The sequence below is a fragment of the Sitophilus oryzae genome, unplaced genomic scaffold, assembly GCF_002938485.1.
Source record: "Sitophilus oryzae breed Bouriz unplaced genomic scaffold, Soryzae_2.0 scaffold_551_pilon_pilon, whole genome shotgun sequence".
In the NCBI taxonomy this organism is placed as follows: Eukaryota; Metazoa; Arthropoda; class Insecta; order Coleoptera; family Curculionidae; genus Sitophilus; species Sitophilus oryzae.
The window spans coordinates 1,540,714-1,561,213 of NW_022147142.1; the positions used below are offsets into that span (position 1 = coordinate 1,540,714).

Genomic DNA, 20,500 nt, shown 5'->3' on the forward strand with positions numbered 1-20,500 from the left:
CTTGAATTTATATATGAATGTATCTTATTTTATTTGTCTACGACATACTATTATTTTATAACTGATACATTAAGACATGTATATATAGCAATAGATTATTATTTATAAGAGAAATGTCTTTATCTTCAATAAAATATTTTTTGATATTGACTTTTGACTTTTTCTGTAATCATTGGCGTAACTATAGGGGTGTTTGCTATGACAGATATCGCAAATTTGTACCGACGACTCTCGGTATCTCTACCGTGAGGTTGACAAGGGCACGGTAGAGATACCGATTTTCGTCGGTACAAATTTGCGATATCTGCCATAGGACCGATCGGTAACTATGGCAACAATTAACACATTTTTACTATATACAAATACGTATCGAGAGCTGTCGAAACTTACCGATACCGACGATTTTACAGAATAGCGCCTCTGGGCTCATCTCTAGGTCCCCCCGGGATGAATTGCTAGTTACGCTAATGTCTGTAATACAACCTAATTTTTGTAATAAAACATAATATACTCAACTACTATTATGACGTAAAAATTATGGCTTTTAATAAAAAGAAGACTATTCTCTCCGAATTTTGTCAAATATCTTTATTTTAGGCTAATCGGCTTTTTTAGTATTCATAAATATATTTATATTCAATAATATATAATTAATATAATAAAATAAATATAATTAATATATAATAATTTATATTTAATCAATTTATATTCATTCATCAAACAAACTATTATAATATTAGAACTACATGTTTTGTCTCTTGACATTTATGCTTTTACCAAGTGACAATATAAAGAAATATTGCCCTCTGAAATGGTACTCCTTTGTGAGAACTTAAAATATGATAAAAATATAAAAAATACATTCTTAAATTTTTATAAAAGGCAACAATGCATTCGAGAAAAAAACGAAGTCTGGCAACGTCTTTAAATCCTGTTAAAAGGTCCGAGGCAGTCCGAGGTCACGGCGGCATTTACCATCATGATGAATTAAGAGCCACATCTGATATAATCTGTGACCACAGTATGTTTATTCACGACCTGCCTTACAAGGGTCAGTTGACAACAATCAGCAAGCATCAACACATTCTCCAAACCAAACTACAACACAGTATGTTTACTCAAGACCTGCCTCAAAAGGGTCAGTTGACAACAATCAGCAAGAATCAACACATTCTCCAAACGTACCTACACCACAGTATGTTTATTCACGACCTGCCTCACAAGGGTCAGTTGACAACAATCAGCAAGCATCAGCACATTCTCCAAACGTACCTACACCACAGTATGTTTATTCACGACCTGCCTCACAAGGGTCAGTTGACAACAATCAGCAAGCATCTGGATTGTCTGTTTCTCTCCTATATAAGCCGACGTCCGAAGCCTAAAGGAGACCGAGAAAAACTACCGGCCGACGCGTACAGTTACAATCGCCGCGCTAATTCAAAATAAATTCCTTTTAGATAAATAGTTAGATAAATTGTAAATAAGTTATAAATAGTCCTTTAAGTCTTTTTAATCGTTATTGTTTGTTAATTAGTGTTAAATAAATTGTGTTTAAATAAATTGTGACTTTCTATCCACACGGAACCGACGAAAAACGTAACAATTGGTGGTACGGGCGAGAATTAAGGGGCTCAGTTCATTAGGGTGAGTTAATGTATCAGGACTGTGGGCACTCACCTTTATTCCCGTTCTGGACTCGTACTTGTTGATTTTTTGCTTATAAAACACTTGAGGATAGCGCGCGCTTGGAGGTGTACACTGTGTACTCGGCCGATCTTGTCACTCTGCGTACTCGACTACGGCTACGTACCCACTAAAGTTTTTCGGGTAAAGGATGGGAGGAAGGGATAGAATCCAACATACCGCCCACCAAAATGAAATATTTTCCATTTTCGTTTGAGAATAGTAAAGTAAAATAAAAAAAAGTGAAAAAATGCGTTATGTTTAAAAGAAAGTAAGAGTGAAATTTATGAAGTTAAATTTAGAGGAAATTTAGAAAAAATGCATTATTGGGGTTAATGCATGAGTGTAATTTAATTAAATATTAATAGAGTTTACATTTGTTATAGAGTAGAGAAAAGTAATTAAATAAGAGATGTTAATTATGTTTATAATGAGATAATGTTTTTTTTGCGATTAAGTTTTTTTTTGCGATTATGTTTTTTTTAGAGAGTAAATTTTAATTATGAGATTTGCAGTAAGGCAGTGGGCATATCTTTGTCACTGGTCTTTTAAGAATGCCTTTTGCTGTTTTTAAAGTAACCACGCGTGTAACACGATCATGGCCCGGGTGAATCTCTAAGACTCTTCCAATGCTCCATTTGAGCGGAATAAGATTATCATCCTTTATTAAAACAACCGAGTTTATTTCTATTGGAATAGTAGAGTCATTCCATTTAGCTCTTTGTAAAAGTGTTTGAAGGTATTCTTTAGACCATCGGCTCCAAAAGCTTTGGTGCAAGCGTGATATCAACTGCCAGCGAGAGAGATGATTTAATTTTATCCCGGAAAGATCATCTTTCGGAGGGGCGTTTAACGGCTCTAGGGTTAAAAAATGTCCTGGAGTAAGAACTGACAAATCATTAGGATCAGAGCTTTGTGGACACAATGGACGAGAATTAAGCACTGCTTCTATTTGAACCAGTAGCGTATAAAATTCCTCATACGTGAGCAATTGGTCACCAATGACCCTTTTAATGTGAGTTTTTACAGACTTTATTCTTGCTTCCCACAGGCCACCAAAATGAGGCGCGCTTGGAGGATTGAAGTGCCAGGAAATTTGTTCTTGCTCAGCGGCGGATTTTAGCATATTAATCAGTTCTCTAGAAGCTCCGACAAAGTTCGTTCCACAATCGGAATAAATATGATTGCAGCGACCTCTACGAGAAATGAATCGACGCATTGCACCCAGAAAAGTCTCGGAGGAAAGGTCGGAAACCAGTTCTAAGTGCAAAGCTTTCGTGGCCATGCACACAAATAAGCAAATATAGGCTTTACAGGACTTAGCACCTCGTGCACGATATCTTAATAAAGAGAATGGACCACCATAGTCGCATCCAACTTCAGAGAAAGGTTTTACTTGAGAAAGTCTTACAGCAGGAATATCTCCCATAATAGGAGGCTGAGGCATTACTGGATTAGCGCGAAAGCATTGAGGACATTTAAAGAGAACACTACGAATTGTTTTTCTAGCAGAAACAATCCAGTATTGTTGAGCGAGAATATAGTGAAGAGTTTGGGGACCGGGATGCAAATAGAGTTTATGAGTATATTCTATGAGTAGAGTAGTAAATTTATGATTATTGGGTAAGAGTGCGGGATGTTTTTGAGAGAAATTTAGAGAAGCATTGCGCAAGCGACCACCAACTCTAAGAATTCCATTGGTGTCGATAAAGGGGGTCAATTTTCTTAAGTATTTAGGTAGAGATTTGCAATTATTTATTAAGAGAATTTCCCTAGCATAATATTGTGATTGAACACATTTAATAATACATTCTAGAGTTTCATTTATTTCAAATTTCGAGAGAGGAGAGGTTTTACGAGATTTAGAATGTCGAGTATTATAGAGAAAGCGTCTGCAAAACGTGACAATATTTATAATTTTAGAGAAAGAAGAGAACTTTTCAAAGAGAGTATCAAACAATGAGGGCTGTGAAGTACATGTCAATATAACTTTTCGTTGTTCTTCTTCAATTTCAGGGAAAGTAAAAAATTGATTGCGGCCAATAAGATTCCGGTTGGCTTAGCCATGGAGGTCCCGCCCACCATAAGGCATTGTCGAGTAACTCGCTAGGTTGAAGACCACGAGAACCTGGATCAGCAGGGGTTGTCTTTGGAGACTACATGACGCCAACAAGAAGGAGGTAATTCCTCTTGAATTTGGGAAACTCGATTGCTTACAAAGGTGTTCCACTTATATGGTTCACTTTTAAGCCAATGCAAAACAACCATCGAGTCGGACCATGCAATCGTACTAACATTAATAAGTTTATTAGAAAGAGAGAAGTTCTAACGAAATCAATTAACCTGGTCAGAAGTAAGGCTGCACAGAGTTCCAGTCTTGGAATTGAGATTTTTTTGAGTGGAGCTACTTTGCCTTTAGCGCAGACAAAATTTGTTTTACAGAGTTATCTGGAAGAATTATCCTAAAATAAATTACTGCACAATAGCCTTTTTCACTAGCATCACAAAAACCATGTACTTCCAGGGATAAATATTTGAGAGTGAGAAAATATCGAGGAACTTTGAGAGAGAAAATACAAGGTAATTCTTGAACGAGTTGATGCCAAGATGTAGCAATGTTATTGGGAGCAGGATCATCCCAATTTATACCTAACTTCCACAAATCTTGTATAATCAGTTTTAAGTGAAGAGTGAGAGGAACTAACATGCCACAGGGATCGAATATGCTTGCGAGTTGTGAAAGAATATTGCGTTTGTTACAGATTTTGTTTGTCAAGGACAACGCTGGTGAATCAAAGAAAAATTCATCTGTAGAGGGATTCCAGTTTAGTCCTAGAACTTTAGAGGAAGAAAGAGAATTTATATTTAAAGAGAGAGAAGAATCCATTTTGCATTCATTTGGAGATAACTGAGAAAGAAAATCTGAGCTATTCTAAGTCCATTTTCTAAGTTCAAAACCGCTGTGTTTGAGTATAAAAATGAGATCGCGTTGAATTTTTATAGCAAGAGAAAGAGAATCGCAACCAGATATAATATCATCGACATACGTCTCCATATCTAAAATCTTTGATGCTTCGGGATATTTTACTAAATTTTCTAAAGCAATTTGTTTTATAACTCGAATGGCTAAAAATGGGCTACAGCTTAAACCAAAAGTAACACGAGTAAGTTTGTATTCTTGAATGGGCTCATTAGGGTAAAATCGCCATAAAAATTTTAGGTATTAAGTATGATTTTCATTAACAAGAATTTGACTAAACATTTGTTTAATATCGCTAGCAAATACAATAAAAAGCGATCTAAATCGAAGCAAAATAGATAAAATATCTGACTGTAATTTTGGCCCAGTTAAGAGAGTGTCATTCAAAGATTTATTTGTGTAATCTCGAGCGGAAGCATCAAAAACAACTCTAAGTTTGGTCGTGAGACTATCTGGTCGGATTACGCAATGATGAAGCAGATAATAAGAATAAGCGTTGGGAGAAGGATTTTGCACGGCAATCATATATTGAGAATCTAAATATTCACGCATGTAATTAGAATATTGAGAATACAATTGGGGGTTTCGAAGCAATCGTTTTTCGAGCGAGAAAAATCTACGAAGGGGGACATCTCTAGAACCTTCAAAGATCGGTTCCAAAGTTTTAAATGGTAAAGATGCTTTATAACGTCCAGAAAGAGTGCGTGAAAATGTTTTACAAAAGTGTTCTTCGGCAAGCTTTTCATCTGAAGAAAGCGTCGAGGATTGTGGAACGTCCTTAACTCCCAGAATCTTTGAAGTGATTGATCCAAGGAAGCATAAGAGGTAAGAAAGTATGAGTTTACAGAGAGTGAAACACTAGATGTTTTAACTCTTCCTGTAATTATCCATCCAAATATAGTTTCTAAAGCGACGGGTTGATCTGGATCTGAGAGGAGTTTGTTTCCTGTTATCAAGAAACCATAAATATCTGCACCCAAAAGTATATCTACGGGTTTAGAGAGGTGAAAGTTGGGATCAGCTAAGGGCAATTGAGAAAACTTTGAGAACTGTTCAACGGGAAGAGAATTAATCGGTAAATTATCACTAATTTCGTTTAATATAATAAACTCCAAGGAGTAGATCGGATCAGACTTTCCAATAGGTTTAATGTTGCATCTAACACCGTGAGAACCTTTGGAAATATTTTTCCCGATGCCACACAATTGGATGGGGAGGAAAAATTTAGATAAACCTAATTTATTAAAACAAGATTTTGAAATAAAGTGACTTTCACTTCCACTGTCAATTACAGCGCGTATTACATGAAAATTACCCCACGCATCTTGAACATTGATTAATGCTGTAGAAAGAAGAGCTTTATTCTTATGTTTTGCAAATAAATTTGTAGATACAACTTCTGAGATAGAGCTGCTTGCTTGCAGAACTGGAAGAGTTTGCGATGAAGTGGATGGAGGAACGTTTACAGGAGTTGTTATTTGACCTTCGAAATGTAAAAGCGAATGATGTTTTTTGCCACAAGTTCGGCATGAGGAACGAGAATTACAACTCTTAGAAGAATGTCTAGTGCCGAGACAGTTTGAGCACCAACTTCGGGATTTAATTAAATCATATCTCTGTTTTGGAGTAAAAGCAATAAAATCTGGACAGTTATAAATAAAATGATCCTTGTTACAAACTTGACAAGTTAAATTTTGTTTCAACTGAGTGTTGACAACAAAGGAAGAGGTAGGTTTATTTTTATAACTTTTTTGTGAATACTTCGTTTTAGTTTTGTCATAATTACTATTTTTATTAAAATGAGAAAACGATTTAGTTAGAGAGATTGTATCTTTAGCTGAACATTGTTTTTCTAAAAATTCAATGAGTGTATCGTATGATTTGAGGTATAGCATATCTTGTGATAAAACAGAGCCACATTCCAGTTCAAAATTAGTTTGCAAAATTTCTGGAAGTCTATCATAAATCATATTAAATAGCACAAAACTCCAGCTCTCTGTGGGAAAACCCAAGTTATTTAAAATTGTAATATTACGAGTATAAATATCAATCATATTTCTTAGAGCTTCATGATTATTTTCGTTAGAGATGGGCTTAATATTTTCTAGAGCCTGCCAGTGAGCTTTTGCAATCAAACGTTTCTTATCGTACTTATTTTTTAAGGCTTGATATGCTATATTATAATTTTGATTGGCAAGTGGAGTACTAGATACCAAAGCTAAAGGAGGACCTCGTAAGAAACTCACTAGATAGTTGTATTTCGATATATCACTAAGAGATGAGTTACAGTGTATAAGAGAATCAAACATATCGATAAATGTTTGCCAATGTTTAAATTCACGATCAAAATGGGGAACCTCAATTTTAGGAAGTTTTACCGAACATTGAGCAGTAGTGTTTTGTAATTGTGTAGTATCCAGCTCCGATTTCGTTTGCGGAAATAAATTTGTGAATAATGCTTCAATGTGAAAATAATAATCATTAAATTCAGTTTGAATTTTAACATGAGGATCAATATCGCCATTATCCTGTGCGGAAACTAATAAAATTATATTATTATGAATCTTATCAAAAGTTTTATAAATATCTTCTAAGTGTTTTTGCTCTACATCTAAAGTTAGGGTGAAAATTTGGATCTTCAAGAGCTTGATCAGCGGATTTTTTAAGTTCTTTAATTTTAGTAAGTTCTACAGAGCGTTGAGCTATAAGAGTTTTTAATTTGCGAGCGTCTGCAGACATAGCGAAAATGAATATAATAATTAATTAGAGCGTAAGAGAGAAATGGAATGCTATAATGTGAGAAAATAAAATATTATAGAATATAATAATTAACTGAGAGAGAGAGAGAGAGAGAATGATATATTCTACAATAGAATATTATATGAGAAAATAATTATTATATTTTTACCTTATAAGGTGAGAAAATAAAATATTATAGAATATAATAATTAACTGAGAGAGAGAGAGAGAGAATGATATATTCTACAATAGAATATTATATGAGAAAATAATTATTATATTTTTACCTTATAAGGTGAGAAAATAAAATATTATAGAATATAATAATTAACTGAGAGAGAGAGAGAGAGAGAGAGAGAATGATATATTCTACAATAGAATATTATATGAGAAAATAATTATTATATTTTTACTTTATAAGGTGAGAAAATAAAATATTATAGAATATAATAATTAACTGAGAGAGAGAGAGAGAGAAAGTAATTAATTAAGAGAATAAGAGAGAAATAGAATAATTAACTGAGAGAGTGTATGTGCGTGAGAGAGAGAGAGAGATAGAGAGAGAGAGAGTAAGAATGATATATTCTACAATAATATATGATATGAGAAAATAATTATTATTTTCACTAAGGTATTCGTATTGATTGAGTGTATTTATTAATTAAAAATTAAATTATTAAGAGAGAGAACAGACTAGAGTTGAGACTAAATGCGTATCGATAAATTTGAGCGTGAAAAAGAAATATCCGGACCAGTATCGCGAAACAGCGCTAGATATCGCTTAACACCGGTACGGCAATTTAAAAATCGATCGGCCGGTCGCAAATTGCTGGTCAGTGGAACCAGTGACAAAAAATGTACTACCTTTTTTTACTGCGTTAAAGAGAAGATAAATATAGATTTTGTTCGAGAATTTATTTTATTGAATATATTTAAAATAATATATTACAAAAATATTAATGATATTTAGATAATTTTGAGAAATTAATTATGATAATCAATTTAATTGAGTATAAGTAAAATATGTACGTAGTTCAGAAAGGGATCTGCGGCGGAAGGACCAATTGGTGTCAAGTGTGGCGTGTGTGATAGACTAGAAAAATAAAAAGACTGACAATGGCTTCAAAAAAATTGTTGAAAGACTTGAAAGTGTCCGAACTGAAATGCATATTGGAAGAGAGTGCGAGACAGATTGAAAGAAAAGCATTTTGCAAGCTAGACTGAGAGACGTTTTGGTGGAGGAAGGTGAGGATCCTGATACATTTTACTTCGAGCTGGAAGGTGACCTTGACTCGTCATTGAAAAATTTGCACGAGAACTTTAAGTGATAAAATTATGGAAAATTCCCAGGATTTAATCAATATATTAGAAGACAATATAACAGAAAATTCAAAAGACATACAGGCCAGCTTTAATAACAAAATACTGAATTTAGAAGAAAGTTTATACAAGATAACAGAAAACTCCAGGGAATTAGAAGAAAAGATAATAGATACACAAGACAAAATAGCACAGATTGAGGACGATGTTAACAGAAAAATCGAAATTTTAAAGGAAGAAATAGCGAAGTCGAAATCACCAAAAAACTAGTCGAAAATAAGTATGCCTCAAAGTCAGTCATGAAACCTCCACAGTTTGACGGAAAAACCGCTTGGGCCAACTATTTTTGCCAATTTGAATCGCTGAAAAAGCTACCGCCTTGACTGCAGACACTCTCACCATCGGAACAGGGAGATTATCAGCAAAGAGCACGACATTTAGAAATGAGGTACGGCCAGGCTAATTTAGAGCATGTCTACCATTCCCAGCTGAAAAAATCGCATTCAGAAGTCAAACGAGTCTCTGCAGGAGTTTGAATCCGATGTAGCCCGCCTCGTTCGCCTTGCGTACCCTGCTACGCCCGAGAATGTTATGGAGCGGTTGGCAGTACAGGCATTCGCTGATGGTTTACTTGACAACGAGATAATAAAATAAATATAATAATAATAAGAATAAATTTGAATATTGAAGCAATTTCAAGTGACATGGGCTCAATTATTTTGGAATTGGCAAAAATATTTAATGTAACATCTGACAATCCAGAATTTCAAATACAAAATTATAAATTATTATATATATTCGACCCATGTCACTTAATTAAAGCAACGAGAAGTAATTTAATGAAACATACATTTAACTTTGTTGGTAAAAGTACTTCGGCAGTACTTAAACTGGCAACTCAAGTCCTTAGTCACTCTGTGGCTTGTGGGACTTGTTGACTCTGTGGCTTGTGGCCCACCTATGGGACTTCAGGCGATCTTCCCACAGAAGCAATTGGTACAATCGAGGTTATAGAAAGATTTAACAAGTTGTTTGATATTTTAAATTAATTTTCTTTAAGAAATCCCAGTTAATTTAAAAATGTATTTGATGGTTCCAAGTTCCAAATTGATTTTATTAATAACATCTTGCAGTTCTTGGGTGACCTTAAAATAGTAAAACAAGTAATCAAGACATTTCAAACAAAATTAGATTTCATAAATGTTGAAGGACAACAATAAACAGTGTTATAAAGCTTTGAATAAACTATCAAAACTGGGGTATATGCATTTAAAAACTAGAAGCATAAACACAGACTGTTTGGTAGCAACAGCGGTGGTAATTGTGTTAACCCAACCCCCATCCAATTTTCAAGGGCATTTAGAAAATTATATTGGCAAAAGTTTTTACATTCAGAAAATATGAATTGCACGAATGACCAGCAAAGTTTTACTGAACGTTGAATCTACAGACATAAGTGAAATATTTGAAAGCAAATATCAGTCAAAACCGATTTCAGCAGTTACCGTTCTAGACACCAGCTACAGGAGAGAGCGTATTCCCATCCAAAACGCGGATATCCCCATCCATGTTTGCGGATACCTTTTAAAAAAAGCACGTAATGTTCATAATTGTAATTGTTGGGATAATTATAACAGACAGTGTGACTCTTTAGACGTGAATTCTTTATTAACGTATTACAAAGCTTACGATACAGAAAAAAATGTTTCCTAAATACTGTTTTTGTTTGGGTTTTTTAAATTGTAGTGTTATGTTATGTATGTATTGGCTTAAAGTTGTATTTTATGGATAATGAAAATTGGGTGGTTCTTACAAAATTAGGATAGTATTTTGCATCTTTTTGGTGTGGTGGCGTAGATTATGGATAGGTGGTTAATTAGGGTAAAAGAAAAGGCAGTACCAAAAACCTCAGTACAAATATTTTCAGTATCCTGTGATACTGAACCAATTCAATAGGCGAATTTTGCTTGCGAACTTTGTTAAAGTCTAGTTTATTTTATTTTCACAGGAACGTAGCTAAAATAATGTCGTTAGTAATATTTCCACAACAGAAACACAACAAACACAAGTAGAAAATGAAGGTGATGATGAATCTGAATTGGTAAATATTTTTTAAGTTTTTTTTTAAATTAATTCCTTTAATAAAATATATTTTACATCATAGGAAATAGTTAATAGTGACCACACCTTGGACAACGCTATTTATAAAAAGAGACAAATTGTATTGGCAAATTTAAGCTCAAAATAATCATTAGCGTTAAGAAGAAATTGTTTTTTTTTTCATGTGCTTTTCTTTATGTATAATTTTTACAGAATCAAGATGATATTGATCTGGTTATGACAACACTAGATGATGATCCAGATCCAGTTCCCATCAAAGGGTCCAGACTTTCAAATCCCAAAAAGGAGTCTTCCAAAAAAAATGAATAAATTCTGCCAGTCTGGGTTGAAAATGGAGGAGATTGAAGCTTGGTTAACAAAATCAAAACATGTGAACAAAGCAGGTTATGAACTTGCTTTTTGGAAACTTTGTCATTGTGACATAACTTCACATAAAACTGCTGCGCCACAAGAAGTCATAAAACCACATTTTAAATGAACGTCAAGCGGTAATTAATCAAAAAGAAAATCTTATAACTTTTTTTTCTGAAAATGATTCAGTTAAAAGGGCTGAAATTAAATTAGTATCGTTTTTAGCTAGTAATAATCTACCGTTTGTTATGATGGATACATTAAGTCCTTTATGTTCAAATCTATTTCCAGACTCCAAAATAGCATCTAAGCTGGCAATTCGGAGGACAAAATCAACAATGATAGTAAAACATTGCTTAGGAGAAGTTTTTCAGAAAAAACTTGTTGATATTCTTCGACTTCCAGGAACTGTTTTCTCATTAATAATGGATGAAACAACCGACCTTCTACAAAAAAAAAACAATCTTTCTTGGGATCCACCTTTCTTGGGGTGATTAAATTTGAGCTAGGGATGCACGATTGGAATCGATTTTAATCGAAGATCGATCTTTTTGTCCAAAATATCGATTAAAATCGATCGATTTTTATCAAACGATCTTTTGGTAGAATCGATCTTTTTTCAAAATCGAAGATCGATTTTATTTATACATTTTTACAGGTTTATTTATTTGTTAGAATAAAAAAAAACACTTAGTTTTGCTTGAATATTTGTTTACAGTGCATCTCTAATAAAACGCCATCTAGCAATGAATTGAAAAATTAATGGTGCTCACTACCGCATGCGCCGATGTCTGTTTATCACTTTGATATTAGGTGTCAGATTTTTGTCGGTGATTCCCATATTTTTATATTTTAGATAACAGAATATTTTTTGATTTTAGCTTCTTTCCAACGGACTGATATATCAAAATTACAGAATTTACCGGTACATATTCTGTGTCAAAATCATCATAAGCATGCAAAAAGCCGAATAATTCTATTTTAACATTGTCATAGTATTTTTAATTTTTACAAGTATGTCTCGGTTTACGAGTGTTTCTGATTCAGTTTGGGATGACTATTCAGTTTCAATTTTAAATGTTTTAAATAAACGGCTTTACGATTTTTATGTATCTAATTTTTTTTATGATTATATCGTATTTTTATTTTTATGATTATACCAGTACACCAATACATTCAGAATCGAATATCGATATTTAATAAGATCGATCTTTTGTTACCGATTTTTTTCTGGATCGATCTTGTTATGTCCGATGTTGAATCGATTCAAAATATCGATTTTTTTTATTTATGCGACATCCCTAATTTGAGCCAACCCAAGAAATGTTAGCTAATGTATCAAGAAAATTTAAACATACTGAAACAAATAATGTACCTACATACCTACCATAATCTTTTAACATATTAATAATAATAATTATAATAAATAAACAAAATACGAGTAGCGGAAAAAGGGGCCAAAAAACCCTATATATATGCTTATTCTCTGCATTAAGTTCATCAGACCGAAGAGAACAGCCATTCGACGACCGGTTTCGGAGATTTTTCTCCGTATATACCCTACCTAAGCCTTCTTAGCTCCATCTACGGTAACGTGGATGAAGCAAGCATGTTTGTCCAGTAGGCCGCTGGTTTTAATTTTGGCGGTACGATTGTCACAGCTACCGCTAGATGGCGTAGAGCGTCTAGCACTCTCGCCATAGTAGTACGTTTTGTACTCAAATGCTATTCTCTGCTTTTCGTTGGTCAGATCGAGGGTTACAGCAAAGTCGGCCTGACGATGGCGAAAAATCTCCGAAACCGGTCGTCGAATGGCTGTTCTCTTCGGTCTGCTGAACTTAATGCAGAGAATAAACATATACCGACCTGGTCATTTGATTACTGTGTATAGGATTTTAACGTGTAAGACAGAGAATAATATAAATGACCGGTTGACAGACAGAGAGACAGCATCAAAAGGGGCCGGCGAGGGGCCGGTGCGACCGATACAGTGTTGCCGGTATTTACGGGTGTGGGCAAGGTAAAGCATAAGCATGGTGGGAGAACGCATTGAGAGGGGCGGTGCTTTATGTTAAGGTTCGTATTCACTATCCGAAAGAACAAAGGAATGAAATTCGGTATATTTGGACAGCAAACCAAATGCATGCGGCCGTTCGCTATTCGGTTCGCTCCCTCATCCGGTTCCAGTCGGTATATCAGAGACGTTCGCAAACGAATGAGAATTATAGAACCGCGCGAACAAGACTGGACGTTCGCTCGTTGGATAGTGATAGTAGCATTCGTTCGTTCGGATAGTGAATACGCACCTTTATGTAGATGAAAGGGTGGAGAAAGGAAATAGGTCACCTGAGATCCAAACTATTTTTGCATCATTCTTTTCGCCTAGCTGTTTCTGTGTGTATGTTAAGTGTTTTAAAAATGGCTATTTATACGACCGAAGGGAAGGTGCATATCGTTAAATGGTTTTACATTTCCTCAAGTGTGGAAGAGGTCATTGGGCGTTATGTGTTCACCTTTCAAGATCGCCCTGTGCCTTGTGCCACAACTGTACGCAACATTGTCCATAAATTTGAGCAAACAGGCTGCATTGCGGCGTGCAGAAATTGTGACAATAAGGAAGGCGCAGAGAAGGTGATTCCCGACAAGGAAATTAATATTTGTGCCGCGGTCGAAACAAGCGAACCTTGTTCAAGCCGAAATATAGCCGAACAAGTTGGTTGCAATGCTCGAACGGTGCGCAGAGTTTTAAAAAGGCACGGATATAAGTCCTACAAAATCAGTACTACGCAAGAAATTTTTCCCGCAGATTGTAACAGACGTCTGGAGTTTTGCAAGGCTGTAAGAGAAAGAGCCGATCGGAATAATTTATTTTTGGAAAATATATTATTCTCAGATGAAAGCCCGTTTCCCTTACGGCTACCACAATCCTTGGATAGTACGTTATTGGTCTCGAGAAAATAAGCACCTTAGTATGGCACTGCAAAATCATATTATTGGGCCTTTTTTTATTGATGGTATGTTAACAGCTGCCAAATATTTGGATATGCTACAAAACCAAATTGTTCCAGCAGTTCGAAATTTGCCAATCAATTTTGAGGAAGTGTGGTTTCAGCAGGATGGCTGTCCTGCGCATAACGTGCGGAACGTAAATCTGTTCCTTCAAACCACATTTCCCAATCGGCTAATTTCCACACAAGGCACAATTAATTAGCCACCACGTTCTCCTGATTTATCGCCCAATGACTTCTTTCTGTGGGGATATGTAAAAAATTCCATTTATGGCCATAACCATGAACGACCCATGAATATTCACGAGCTGCGATTAAAAATCGTTCAGTCGTTAGAAAATATCCCCGCTGTTATGTTAGCTAAAGTTAGGTCAGAGTTTTATAACCGTCTTGGCTATTGCGAATCACAACAGGGAGGTATTTTTGAACCTTTGATTTAATTTTTTTATAATTATTTTGCTAATTGTCCTTTTTTAAAGTTGATTTTTAGTCATTTTTTTAATGCTTGTTTTAACTTATGCTGAAACAGCAACAAGCATGAGCAGTGTAGATACAACCGGACGTTTAATTACTTTTATTGTTAAAAGATTAAACGTCTCGAGATGTATGGATAACCTTCAAAATCGTAAATATATTGTAGAATGATGTACACCCAACCTCTTTCAAATCCGACTGATTTGATAAATGTGTCAAAATATGTCTACCGTTCTACGACTTCGATAATATCAGTGTTGCCATATGAAGTTTTGAAAATTTCCTGAAGCCTGGTTGGCACGGTCAATCTACCAATAAAAAATATTCTTTTAAAATATTTATCTGATGATACTTTTAGAAATGTCAAGTTTGAGAATACAAATTAAATACACACACTCAATTGTGTCCAAAAATATGCTTTCTAAAAATGTATTTCCTCGATAGAAACCTTAATGTTAGGGAATATTTCCTAGACCTGGCATCTATGGCCATATTCTTTCCCACAACTTGATTTGTCTTAGCTGATTGGTCTCACCCCGCCTCTATAAAATTTGGAAGCCATGCATTTCTCTTCCTAACGTGTCGCCACCAAACCAAACCAAACTCTTGAGTCATAGGCGTACTAATATTTTATTTCCATTTAAATTTAGTATTACAGCCAATTTTAGTTTAAAAATTTTGCTTATGAATTCTGTAAAATTTAATTTATTAGAATTTTAATAAGAATCTTTTTATGACAGCTGACAATATTTAAGATGGGAACAGTGGAACAACGCCTTCACCACGCTGCTTCTTAAGCCCCATATATACTCAATATAAAAAAAACTCATCGACATGATCAAAAAGTTTTATGATCAAGCGGGTTTTGTATCATAAATAAAAACAGATAAACAATTTTTATGTAAAACAACCTTTAAAATTAACATTATAAACATTATAAAACTGTTAGGTGGCATCGTATTTATGATTCTAATTGTGCTACCCTTTGAGGGGTGTGAAATAAATTACTTATTTATAATAATACTGAATTTATGCGGGGTGGTATAACTAGTGTTATAACGGTTGTAGCTATAGTATTACGGGCAACCAAAGGTCCAGCTACGTCGGTTCCCATTAGAACACCGAAGTTAAGCGACGTAAGGCGATACTAGTGGATGGACGGGTGACCAGTTCGAAACTCTGTATCGTGTTGTCCAATAAAGGCAAAAGTGTAAAATCTATTGACACACACTGCTCATTCACGCCGGTTCGAGGCCGGATGAGATCGGATATCTCGTGAGTAAGAGTCGATTTAGACACTTGCTCGGTTATTGGCCGAGGACCGCTGTTCGTATTCCACATAAACAAGGTAGGCCCCGTCCAGATTAGCCCTGGCAGCAAAAAGGAGACGTTAACTTCAAATCTTTTACTTTACTTTATAGTATTACATTATAACATTATCATGTCATAATATTATGAAATATTTCCTACTACCAATTTTTTTAATATTGGTACAGCAAACTTATCAGTATAAAGTTTTACTTATCTTTATCTTTTTTATTGCTATTTGTAATTCTGAATACGAGGATAAGAAATTTTAGTTTTAAGTACGCCTATGACCGAAAGCAAACGTCTACCTCCCGCTTCTAATCAGCGGCCATATTTGAGTATTGATGAGTAAATATAAAGGCCCCTAAACCAATAAATAAACAAAAAGGTTAATTTATTTAATAAAACGTACAACGTACGGCTTTGGATGCCGATTGTCGTGTGTATGAAGAATACAGTCAACGTGTGTTCAGTACAATACGATATACTGAAAGAGAAAAGACTATAAAATACGGGAGAAAAATGAGAAGTTTATTACATATCCACTTAATCCGGATCGGTCGACAATAGAATTTGTGATATTTACAACATTATGTAATTAATTGATTATCGGTCCTATTATGTAACTGAGGATGTACGTAACTACGTAATAGAGCATATTTTTTGGTTAGTTTATTTAATGAAGCGTACACACGGCTTTGGTTGCTGATTCTCGTGTGTCAACGTGTTCAATACAATACGATATACTGAGAGAGAGATGCTGATGCTCTATTACGTAGACATGTACATCCCTAGTTGCATAATAAGACAGATAATCTATTAATTACAAAACGTACTAAAAGCGCAAATTCTGCTGTAATCAGTATAAGATTATGTATTAAATAATTATGGAGGTGCATATGAAACATTAAACAATTCATCATTGTGTTAAGTTATACCACGTAATTTAACAAAAAGATCAATCATTTAATATCTCACTTCACACTGTCTCACTCCATTATTATTTAATACTGATTAGAATGGTCGACAATAGAATTTGCACTATTTACTACGTAATACAGCATATTTTTTGGTTAGTTTATTTAATGATATAACCGATAATGTACACACGGCTTTGGGTGCCGATTGTTGTGCACAGAGTCTATAGACTCTGTGATTTTAAAAATGAACAAAGAGAAAAGAGCAAGAATTTTCCCAAGCGCATGAAGTTGAGCTCCGGATTAAGTGGATAGGTAATAATTTTCTCTCCCCGACTTACAAGATTGCCATAGCGATTCACTTCTAGACATGTAGGTAAATGATGACTATAATAAACGACCCAAGATTTTCTCTTGCCGACCAGTATATTATGGTAGTCTTAAAGAAATTAGAATAAAATAAACTATGTTAAAAATGTTCATGTATACTACTGAAATGAAGATAATATATCTAAGCTACATGTAATCTATTACAGTTGTAGTAAAATGAGTAACTAATTGTCGCAAATCCAGATCCAACCCTAGATGCAACATTTTTTTGAAACGTCTACTTATGCGGTTTGAAATTTTGATGCAAAATCCGGCAATACCGCTCAGAAGAAATGTACCCACCCATACCCACCCAACTTTTTTCTCTTTTTAATACATTTGATTTGCCATTAAGCTGCCTACATCACTGTCTTACACGTTAAAATCCTATACACAGAGTTGGCCTGTCCCGATCGGTATGTAGGTTTTTTTTGGCCCCTTTTACCTCTACTCGTATTTTGTTTATTTATTATATATACCCTACCTAAGCCTTCTTAGCTCCATCTACGGTAACGTGGATGAAGCTAGCAATAATAATTATGTTTAATTAAAACTGTTGTTTTATTATTACTCCTAATTTAATCAGCCTAATCTAATTAGTATATATTTTTTCAATATCAATATAAACAAAAACTTTAAAAACATGTATTAATTCATAATTAAGTAGTGAATGCCTCAGGTAAATGTCTTTTACAATGATTTGACAATTCGTTCCCATGAATACAAACTCACAACACAAGATGATGTTTTCGACCTCAACTTATTGCGGGCGGGTAAAATCGGGTATTTTGATTTACTTGAGTAGGGTATTAATATTTTCGTGTGGCAACACTGAAACTTAGTTTTGCACTAGGTTACACCTCGTGCAACTGTCGTGCGATCCTAGCTTTGCTAAAAAATCACTAGAGTGCAGTGCCAATCGAACACAAATTTTTGGAGAGGGAAGTTAAGAAAGCGCGGTAAATTTTAATTTTTGAGGTTAGGTTTTTAAGATTTTGTTTTTGTTGTGCAATCCGCAAATTTAAGGTAAGTTTTTTTTGCTTCCAGTTTCTAGTTTTAAAACGATCTTAAATTGAAGTAGCAGCATGCCGAATCTAGAATTGACCGTAAAGTTTAGGATAAATGATGAAACAGTAACATTGTATGAACCTGTGGATGGATCAGACCATTTATTTAAAATTACAAGTAATATAAGTTTTTTAATAATTTAAATTTTGCCTAAAACATTTGTTATTTTTATAGATGATGACTTTTTTTATAGATGATGCTTTTATAGTTCAGTATATAATTGAACTCATAAATAATGGCTTCGTTTCCTTACGGGAACCGCTGACAAATACATACAGGGTTGACGATGATGGCAGGTGAGTCGTTAATACTTTAACTTGGCTTGTTTTATTATACATTTACTCAAGCATGCAAGTTTTTTACACTTTGGTTATTTTGAGTGAAAGGCTTATCCACTGGTAAGCAATAATAATAGCCCAACAGAAACAGAGGAGTTGAATGGTAAACCTCCAGATATGGAAGAAGAGGAAAACACGCCGAAAAACGTTGAAAACACCAGGGAAATAATTTGTAAATACCAAATTGTTTTGAAGAGTTTTCACCAAAGTTTTAAAATAGGTATACTAACCCCTCAACTAACCCTAAGGGTACCACCCTTTACTAAAACTATAATGGAAATAATTCTTACTTCATCTGTTTCAGTTTGGAATGATGAACAAACAAAAATGTTACTAGACATGTATGAAGAGTTTGGTTTGATTTGATTATTTATTAGCTCTATTTATTGATTCTGTTATTTTCAGCCACATAGTTTTTTGGCTATGAGACTTAGCAGAATCAATAATCAGCAGAATCAATAAATAGAGCTTTTGGAAGGCAAATAACAGGATGCCAGTGTGAAAATCGTTATAAAACAGTGCTGAAAAGAAAAAAAACTGCTGTAGACAATAACCATAAATCAGGCAGCTCTAGAGCTACTATTTTATTTGAAGAGGAGCTAAATAAAATTTCTTTATTAGATGATTCTATTGAACCTGAAGTTATTGGTACAGCAAGGAGCATAAAGGTACTAAAACCGTCAAATAATGGCAATGGTTTTTCTATGTCTGATAAAACAGAAAAAAGAAAAGCAGATAACCTTTCAGAGAAGAGAAGTAAACATAGGCCAATTCATCCATATAATATTTTGTTTTTAAGATTCAGGATGTAATATTGTAATTAATGTTAATAGAATGTTAGTATTGAAAAACACATGCAATATGATGTTTTTTTTCTCAAAAAAAACCTGACAAAAATCTTTATAAATTGTCAGCTTAAAATGCTAAAGAAAAAATCAAAAGAAAGGCCTTTGATGATAAGATTTTTTGCTTAGTCTTTATTGAAACAGGGTCCCAAGGCTTATAAAGTACTTCAGTCAATATTTGCTGTGCCATCAAGAAAGACTCTAATGGATCTGCTTAATAAGATTCATTTTGATGTTGGAATAAACCCAAAAGTAATGGAGGTCCTGAAACTTACTGTTCAGAAATTGGATGCCAAAGATAGGTATTGCTCGCGAATGTTCGATGAGATAGCCCTTGAACCAAGCCTCACGGGAAACTGCAGTTAGTTTCGCACATTTGGAAGGTGAAAAAAGGATGAAATTTGCACGCCATGCTACGAAAAAATTCACAGATTTTGCAACATGCGCAACCATCATAGGCGTATTGAAAATACCAGACACAAGTCGGCGGTTGTCGACAAACGAATTTTTTTTTACACACCCCTTAATTTTAAATGAACTTATTCGATACTTTACGATCACCCTTATAATGTTTACTACAGAACTGTGATATTTATTTCTTGGTTACAGAAACCATGCAATGTAAGGTCGTGGCGGTAAGCAGCAAAAATAAATTACATTAATAAAAATTAATGTAAAAAATAAAATTTGGTCACAAAAAGTTTTTATTATTTTTCTAAAGTAATAACCATAAATATAAAATCTTGACACTTAGTGATGGTGGTTTCATTATGTTGTTTCTTGCATTGGACTTTATTAATTAAATATAAATCTGAAACAAAACTTCTGATTTTAACGGTAGGTACCTATAATTTTTAATATCGGGTTAAAGGTCGAAACTACCAGTTTGATTAGATTATCGATGTATACTCTGTTTTTTTTTCTCAGGTAAGACAGACGATGACAAGAAAAGCAGATGACATCCCATACCAATCTA

General features: G+C 34.2%; 1 protein-coding gene across 1 annotated transcript; it reads right to left on the reverse strand.

Annotated features, from left to right (window-relative positions):
* Nucleotides 1-2,182: 2,182 nt before the first annotated feature.
* Nucleotides 2,183-3,133, reverse strand: LOC115887037. Its single transcript, XM_030906359.1, has one exon. The coding sequence runs from the start codon at nt 3,131-3,133 to the stop codon at nt 2,183-2,185; it is 951 nt and encodes a 316-aa protein (XP_030762219.1).
* Nucleotides 3,134-20,500: the final 17,367 nt, after the last annotated feature.

Excerpts from the sequence above, each read along its gene's own strand:
- LOC115887037 (XM_030906359.1), bottom strand. The coding sequence starts at position 3,133 with ATGCCTCAGCCTCCTATTATGGGAGATATTCCTGCTGTAAGACTTTCT.